Source organism: Theropithecus gelada, chromosome 2 (genome assembly GCF_003255815.1).
Source record: "Theropithecus gelada isolate Dixy chromosome 2, Tgel_1.0, whole genome shotgun sequence".
Classification (NCBI taxonomy): Eukaryota; Metazoa; Chordata; class Mammalia; order Primates; family Cercopithecidae; genus Theropithecus; species Theropithecus gelada.
Window position 1 is genome coordinate 99,889,436 of NC_037669.1, and position 8,783 is coordinate 99,898,218.

At 44.7% G+C, this 8,783-nt stretch overlaps 1 protein-coding gene across 2 annotated transcripts; it reads right to left on the reverse strand.

Annotated features, from left to right (window-relative positions):
• Positions 1–1,288: 1,288 nt before the first annotated feature.
• On the reverse strand, positions 1,289–5,994 carry RPL14 (ribosomal protein L14). 2 transcript variants are annotated; one of them, XM_025376766.1, is made up of 6 exons: positions 5,918–5,994; positions 5,296–5,397; positions 4,547–4,641; positions 2,036–2,135; positions 1,891–1,944; positions 1,289–1,620 (listed from the first exon to the last, which is right to left on the reverse strand). In XM_025376766.1, the coding sequence occupies exons 1-6, from the start codon at positions 5,918–5,920 to the stop codon at positions 1,333–1,335; spliced, it is 642 nt and encodes a 213-aa protein (XP_025232551.1). In that variant the 5' UTR covers positions 5,921–5,994; the 3' UTR covers positions 1,289–1,332. The 2 variants fall into 2 exon arrangements, with proteins under 2 accessions (XP_025232551.1, XP_025232552.1); XM_025376767.1 differs by having other exon boundaries at positions 5,807–5,942.
• Between the last annotated feature and the right edge of the window lie 2,789 nt (positions 5,995–8,783).

Genomic DNA, 8,783 nt, shown 5'->3' on the forward strand with positions numbered 1-8,783 from the left:
GGTAGAGAGAACCAGAAGTCCAACCTACTATATACAAGGTAAGTATCTTATCTGAAACACTTGGGACCTAGGTCTATACAGGAAATTCATGTATGCTTCATATCCACATACCCTGAAGGTTAACTACTTGTTCCTCAGGGACAATGAAGTGTTGTGTACCTGCATTTTGACCCTGAAGGTTAACTACTTCTTCCTCAGGGACAGTGAATAGTGTTGTGTACCTGCATTTTGACTATAAACCACCATGAGGGTAGGCTAGGGATTTTATAATTGTTGTGTCACAGCTCAGTTTCAGAGGTTGGAGCTTCTTGGATTAGAAATATGCTCAACCTGTAATTTTTATACTTGCCCTATTTTCCTACTTTTTGTAAGAAAATTTGCAGGAAGGGTACAGCAGCTCACACCTGTAATCCCAGCACTTTGGGAGGCCAAGGCGGGTGTACCACCTGAGGTCAGGAGTTCGAGTCCAGCATGGCCAACACAGTCAAACCCCATCTCTACTAAAAACGCAAAAACTAGCCAGGCGTGATGGCACACGCCTGTAGTCCCAACTACTCAGGCTGATGCAGGAGAATCGCTTGAGCCCAGGAGGCAGAGGTTGCACTGAGCCAAGATCGTTCCACTGCACTCCTGCCTGGGTGACAAGAGCAAGACCGTCTCAACAACAAAGGCCAAATGCAGTGGCTCGTGCCTGTAATCCCAGCACTTTTGGAGGCTGAGACAGGCGGATCACAAGGTCAGGCGTTCAAAACCAGCCTGGCCAACATAGTGAATCCCCATCTCTACAAGAAATACTACAAAATTTAGCTGGGCGTGGTGGCAGGCGCCTGTAGGCCCAGCTACCTGGGAAGCCAAGGCAGGAGACTCACTTGAACCCAGAAGGTGGAGATGGCAGAGAGCTGAGATCACGCCACTGCACTCCAGCCTGGGTGACACAGCAAGACTGTCTCAAAAACAAAACAAAAAAAACCTGCTAGACTCTTGAGCATCAAGAAGCTGTCACTTTACCTATTTATGGCAAACATATTTGTACAAGGAAAAAAAAAATGATCTGAAGCCAAGGTGACCATAAGAAAAAATGTCACTTGTGTCACTTGGTGTTGTTATCATGATTTCTCATGATATGATCAGTTATGACTTTGCAATGATTTTGCACTATCTATCCAAGTATGGGCAGAGAGTGAGATTAAGGAACTGATTATTTAATGTTTTATTGTAATCCTACTATCAATCTGCCTCCTAACTCCAGTCTCAACAGGCTTTAAATCCAAAGGCTTAAATACATTTGCCAACATGTCAAAAAGAACCTTTATTACTTTTTTTGATTGCCACTTATGCTTTCTTGCCAGATGCCTTTGGAGCAGGTGCTTTCTGGGCTGGAGCTTTTTGACCCTTCTGAGCTTTTGGAGCAGGCGCAGCCTTCTGGCCTGTGGCTTTCTGGGCAGGAACCTTCTGGGCTGGAGCCTTTTTACTCGCGGTGGTCATCTTTTTTGCTGGAACTTTAGCAGCAGCAGCAGCAGGAGCAGCAGTACCCTTAGTACCAGGTGCTTTTTTGGGAGAAGCTTTCAGGAGAGCTGCCTTTTGAAGCTTCTTAACTTCATTCTTGATTATTCTGTTCCTCTGAAAATTATCAATGTAAGAAAGCATTTATTGTGTATACATACAATAAACTCCAATTTATGCTGGTTTCAGAAAGGGTATTAAGTGATCTGTTCCCCTGCATCTGAAGAAAAGTAACAATTCCATAAGGACATCATGAAATACAAATAAGGATAAATTCTCCCTTTTTACAGAAAACTCCCAAGAAGCTGGCAGCTTGAAATGGGGTTTGGCTACTGCTCCCTCATTATTCTAAAGCTGTTACACAAAAACACAGATCTTAAATCTTACCATTTTCTTTGCCTTCATAACTTTAAAACGATCAAAATCTGTCATCTTGGCTTTCTGTTAAAAAAAATAAATAAAATTATCCCTCTCACACTACCTTGAACTCTCCAACAAAAGGACCAGAATTCAAATGACCCCACGTTATTACCCTTTCTCTGGCTTCAATCTTCTTGGCCCACCGTGTGGCTGCCCATTTTGTATTGATGTCTGCCTTCTGCCACGCTTGTCGGACATACTTCTGGCGGGCACTAGAACGAGCCAAGACCACAGATCAGCTTTGAAGTCATTCATTATCAAGGACACTTTCTTTGTTCCTTGAAAAGCATTCCTCCTGTTACACTTTTTTCTCTACATAAGACACAATGGCTGGCACACTATGTATTTTACTCATTTTTGTGTTCAGTAAGCCAGAAAAGGTTGTAACTTCAAGCATATTTTAATCAAAACTGTAATCCAGTTCCATTTTTTTTTTAGAGAGGATCTTGCTTGCCACCCAGGCTGGAATGCAGTGGTACGATCACAGCTCACTGCAGCCTCGATCTTCTTGGCTCATGCCATTCTCCTGCCTCAGCCTCCCAAGTAGCTGGGACTACAGGTGCATACCACCACACCCAGTTAATTTTTGTACTTTTTGTAGAGACAGGGTCTTGCTATGTTGCCCAGGCTGCTCTCCAACTCCTGGGCTCAAGCAATCCTCCACCTTGGCCTCCCAAAGTGCTGGGATTACAGGTGTGAGTCACTGTACCCAGCCAAGTTCATTTTACGAATTTAAAAACTACCTCTCGGCCAGGCGCAGTGGCTCATATCTGTAATCCCAGCACTTTGGGAGGTCGAGGTGGGTGGATCACCTGAGGTCAGGAGTTCAAGACCAGCCTGGCCAACATAGTGAAACCCCGTCTCTACTAAAAACACAAACATTAGCCGAGCGTGGTTGCAGGTGCCTATAATCCCAGCTACTTGGGAGGCTGAGGTTGCAGTGAGCCGAGATTGCATCACTGCACTCTAGCCTGGGTGACAGAGACTCCGTGTCAAAAAAAAAGAGAAAGAAAAAGCCACCCGAAAACAAACAATACAAAAACCCCACCTCTGACTATATATGATTCCACTCGGGCACTGGACGTGTTGAAAACCTTTTTTTTTTTCCTTCTTTTGAGACAGGGTCTTGCTCTGTAACCCAGACTGGAGAATGCACTGGTGCAATGTTGGCTCACTGTGACTTCCACTTCCTAGGTTCTAGCAATTCTACTGTTTCATTCACTCAAATAGCTGGGACTACAGGAGTACACCACCACACCCGACTAATTTTTGGACTTTTAGTGGAGACGGGGTTGGCTAGGCTGGTCTCAAATTTCTGGTCTCAAGTTATCTTCCCGCCTTGGCCTCCCAGAGTGATGAGATTACAGGAAGGAGCCACTGCACCCATCCAAGCCATTCATTCTCATAACAACCAAAGTAATTAATGTTAACTCTTAGGCTCTTTAAAAAAAAATTTTACGGTAAAAATTTGTGGCCAAACATCCTAAAAATAAAATCCAGGGTGCTCCGGAATCCAAGGCAGAATTACAAGAGTACCTAGTGAAAAATCCAAGTTACCAAGTATTTTCTACTGCTTTGAACTTTGACAAGTATCCTCAAGCTTCACTCCTAATTGTGCTGCAAACAATGCGGTATGTCACAGTAGCAGCAGCACGGCTATGTTCACTCGAGGCTATTCAAGTGGCATGTTTTCAACCACCAGTACTTCCATTATGTGTTAATACACGTACTGCAGTGTCTGTAGCGCTCAGCATACAGCAAGTTTTTGACTATTTTTTAAAGTATGCAAAATTACATTATTTAGATCTACTTTATCTGTAGTGGCCACGTGATAGTACATGTTCCACTGCAACCATCACTGTGTGTTGAATTAACTGTACAGCAACACACTAAAGTGTTTTAATTTTCATGTCAAAAAAGAACCGCTATTCACCGTCTCATTTAAATGTAAGCTAGGGATAAAACCTTTCATGTTAAATACTGTGTAACTGACACACACTAAGAGCTCGCCTAATGATAGCTAGTATCAAAAAACGTAAGACTTAGTATTTTTGTTACTTTAAGCTAAAAGTTTGGCAGAGACCAGAAGAAAAGAGGATGGCAAGTCTAAACAAAGGCAAAGCCCTAAACTACCAGGGTAGAAAAGTGACTTTAAGGCATTTATTTTATTTATTTTCGAGACAGGGTCTCACTCTGTCAACCAGGCTGGAGTGCAGTAGCATGATCATGGCTCTCTGCAGCCTCGACCTTGCTAAAGTGATCGTGCCAACTCAGCGCCCCCGCGGCCCCCCCTACCTGGGATTACAGGCACGTGCCACCATGCCCAATAAATTTTTTTGTATTTTTTGTAGACAGGGGTTTCCGCCATGTTGCCCATGCTGGTCTCGAAACTCTTGGGCTCAAGAGACCCTCCCATCGTGGCCTCCCAAAGTATTGGGATAACAGGCATGAGCTATCACCCCCAGGACATTTTAAAAGTAAATAATCTCTGTCTACTTCTATAATGTAAATCCCTCTTCAGGATGGCTCGGAATCTTCCATACTGTTTACTCTAAAACAAACTTTTACTAGTACAAACAAATCTGGGGATGGGAGAGAGGAGTGATGATTAGTGGATAGTTACCTGTGTGGAAACTTGAGGATGAAATCAGTGAGCTGCATACACTTGAAAGGCATGGCCTGTCTCCTCACTTGAGTGCAAGGTCCATCGACCAAAGCCTAGAACACAAACATCAAGAACTTCAGTGCAAAATCTAACTGCAATTAAAATGGTCAGATGGTTCTGTAAAATTACTTATCCGTTCAGGGCCATCAAACCCACACTACTATTTAAATAAAGTGCTCAGAAAAGACAAGGATTGTCCTATCTGGGTCACGTATGTTTACTTCTTTTGCTCAACACAAACATTTCTCCACACCATTAAATGCTCCTTTTTAAACTATTAGTACCCAATAGAAACCAACCACATGTAATTTACAGGCAACTTTAGGACTGTGATCCCTTTTCATTGATAGCCAGTGGTCAACTCCTTAGTGTGCCTGTCTCAAATACACAGCAGTAAATACAAAAGTGCTTTCTATGTGTTGGATCTGTTCTAAACTCACTTTATGTATAGTAACTCATTTAAAACTAACCAACTTTTCAGTCCATAACTGGTTCTACCTTAAGTGGCTAACACGAATTTAAAATTCAATACTAAGAGCTAATTTAAGACTGTGCTTACAACCCTTACCATTACCTGTTTCCTCAATGGTAAAATAAAGCTACTACCCACAGCAACCTCATCTTACACAGCCATCGAGACAATTCATTATTGTCAACTGCAGAGCACATGTCCACTGTCATGTTTAGTAAGAAGCTGTGACACTTACCCTGTTCTGATCAATAACATCTACAATCGCGACCAATTTTCCGGCATGAGGTCCAAAGGAGACGTAGGCCACCCGGCCAACCTCCACGAAGCGCCTGAACACCTAAAAGTGGGGGAGAAAGGACAGTGAAACTTACTTATAAATACTTACTAGGTATGTTACCTTCTACAGCTAAAGACGACATGGTTAAATTCAGCGAAAAGGAATGCTGCAGGGGAACACCCGCCCGAGCGCCAGGCGCCAACCTGGATGGACGAAATCGGCAGACGCCTCAGTAACTAAAGCCCGCTCCCACCGCCACCGCCTGCCAGCTCTCAGCTCCGCAAGGCCCAGGCGGCGGGCGGGACAACGCTCTCGGACCACGAGCCGCCTCGGCCGTCCAGCTCCAGCGGCGGAGGCGCGCAAGCGTGGCCCAAGGCGCGCCAGGCCTTGCCGGGCCCTCCACGCGCTCGCCAGCCGCGAGTCCGGGAAGGGTCAGTTTCCGGTGCACAGCCGGCCCGGGGACCCTCACCATGCGCTTCCCGGGACCCTCTGGGAGCCGTTCGGCGCCTCAGCTTCCCAGCAGAGGTGGAGGTCGAGCTGCATGGTCGCCAGCCCCTGAGCCCGCATCAGTAAGACTCACCATGTTGGCGGCGTTAGGCGAGAAGGAAGGAGGCCCGCCCAACCGTGCGCATGTGTAGAAGAACGCACCGCCCCTTCGGTAACGAGACGCCGACGTGGGCACCGATTGGTTGGTGCGTGAACCCGTGCGTGCGTACGCGCAGCTCGCTGGAAAAACATGGCGGAGCCGGCTGTAGCCGAATTGCTTTTTGGCAAAGTTGGGCGGCGAGATTGTCTTTGGTGATTTGGATTGGAGAGCTGCAGGAAGATCATCGCTTAGTAATTTAGGGTTAAGAGTACGGAAGCTATGTCTTCCGTTGATGGCATGCCATTTGACTTCCTTTTTATTTCCCCGAGTTTTACTTGTTGGTTATTCATGGCTTAGTACTAAGCCTGTTCGCTCCTCACGTTCTCTCCCTAATCTCAGTAACTTTGTTAACCTTTCATTTTAAAGTAACTCACACTTACAGAAATATTGCTAAACTAGTACAAATAATTCCCATAAGCCCTTCTAGATTCCACAAATGTTACCGTTTTGCACGTCCTATATCATTCTGCCATTTGAGAGGGCATTGCCGACATGATGTCCTTTTCTCTCTACTTTTTTTTTCTTTTTTTTTTTTAAGACGGAGTCTCGGTCTGTTGCCCAGGCTGGAGTGCGGTGGCGGGAACTCGGCTCACCGCAACCTCCGCCTTCCGGGTTCAAGCGATTCTCCAGCCTCAGACTCCCAAGTAGCTGGGACTACAGGCGCGCGCCACCATGGTGGGCTAAGTTTTTTGTATTTTCAGTAGAGACGGGGTTTCACTATGTTGGTCAGGCTGGTCTCTTAACTCCTGACCTCGTGATCTGCCCCCCCTGGCCTCCCAAAGTGTTGGGATTACAGGCGTGAGCCCCCGCGCCCAGTGTTACATTCTTTTATAGAGACAGGGTCTCCCTCAGTCGCCCAGGCTGGAGTGCAGTGGTGTGATCACGGTTCCCTGCGGCCTCTAACTTCTGGGTGAAGATGATCCTCTTGTCTTGGCCTTCCAAAGTGCTGGGATTACCAGCGGGAGCCACCATGCCCAGCCTATTTATACATTCTTAAAATGTGTATTTCCTAACAACAAAGAGATTCTCTTATGTCGTCAGTACACTTATCAAAATCAGGAAATTAATATTGCAATAGTACTGTTATCTAACCTGCAGTCCTTATTCAAATTTATAAGTTGTTGCTCCTATGTTCTTTGGAGCAAATGGGGAAAAAAATTTTTTTCCAGGCTCTTGGTCTAATGGAGGATTACAAATTACATTTATTTATCAGGTCTCTAGTCTTTAACTGATAGTTTTAGATTTAACTCTTAAATTTGTAACATGGGTTTGTTGGAGTTTTATTCAGATAGTGAATTTTTGGTAGAAATGCTATGTCCTTGGTGCATCACATCAGAATACATTCTCTCTCTCGCGCGCGCGCTCTCTCTCTCTATATATATCTATACACACACACATATATATTTTTTTTCCTTTCTTTTTTTTGGAGACGGACTCTCCCTCTGTTGCCCAGGCTGGAGGAGTGCAGTGGGGCGATCTCGGCTCACTGCCACCTCCGCCTCCCGAATTCAAGCAGTTCTCTGCCTCATCCTCCCAAGTAGCTGGGATTACAGGTGCCTGCCACCATGCCTGGCTAATTTTTGTGTTTTTAGTAGAGACAGGGTTTCACCATCTTTGCCAGGCTGGTCTTGAACTCCTGACCTTGTGATTCACCCGCTTCAGCCTCCCAAAGTGCTGGGATTACAGACGTGAGCCACCGCGCTCGGCCACACACATGCTTTTTTAAAAGAGATGGGGTCTGGCTGTGTTGCCCAGGCTGGAATGCAATGGCTATTCACAGGTCTGATTGTAGCCTACTACAGCCTTGAACTTATGGGCTCAAGCAGTTCTGCCTCAGCCTCTGGAATAGTTGGAACTACAGGAACACACCACCACACATGGGTTCCCAATATTGTGGTGTTATTTTATTTTTTAGATTTTTACCCATGCCAGTGGAGAGAGGTGTTACCTTTTATTACTTAATTAAGGTGATCTTTGCCATGACAGTTCCCAGATGTGTTTCAAGTCTTTCCTCTAAGCTCTATACCAGCATATCTTCCTGAGACTGCTCTAGCAGCCTCCTAAATTCTGTCTTTAATCTGTTTTCTGCTTAGCAGTTAGAGGGATCATTTAAATAAATAAATCAGATCACATTATTTCCTGTTTTTAACACTTTTAAAATTGCTTTTCACTACATTTGGAATAAAGTCTAAACTTCTTACTTTGGCCTTGTATCATATGCTTTAATACCCAGATACACCTTATGCCATCCTTCCTTGTGTTGCAGCCACACTGGTCTTGAATGGGCCAAGCTCTCTCTTCCTCCAGGACCATTATACATGGTGTCTCTCCTGCCAGGAATGCTCTTCCTTCTGTTAATACTCCTTGTGTAGCAGTGCCAACTTATGTCTTGTATTTTTTCCTAGATATTTTTCTGAGAGTTAACCAGGCTACCACATAAAAAAATAGGTTAAGTCCCCACCCTTCTTTTTCTAGCTCACCTTCTTTCCCTCAGAGTTATCACAGTTGCAATTGTTTGACTTGTTTTTCTGCCCACTTAGGTGTCGTTTTGTTTCAGTTAGAGTAAGTTCCATGAGGGCAGGACCTTTGCCGTCTTTTCTGTTTTATTTTCTGACCTTAGTCTGGTAAGGGGCTCAATAAGTAGGTAGTGAATGAATCAGTCTTTAGGTCTTGGTGTCTTGCTTTATAATTTACAAAGCAAACGATATGAATGAAGAAGAATGTTCATTTTAGCATTTTTTTTTTTTTTTTTTTTTGGTAATAGCTCCAAACTCGAAATTACCCAAAGGCCCATAAACAA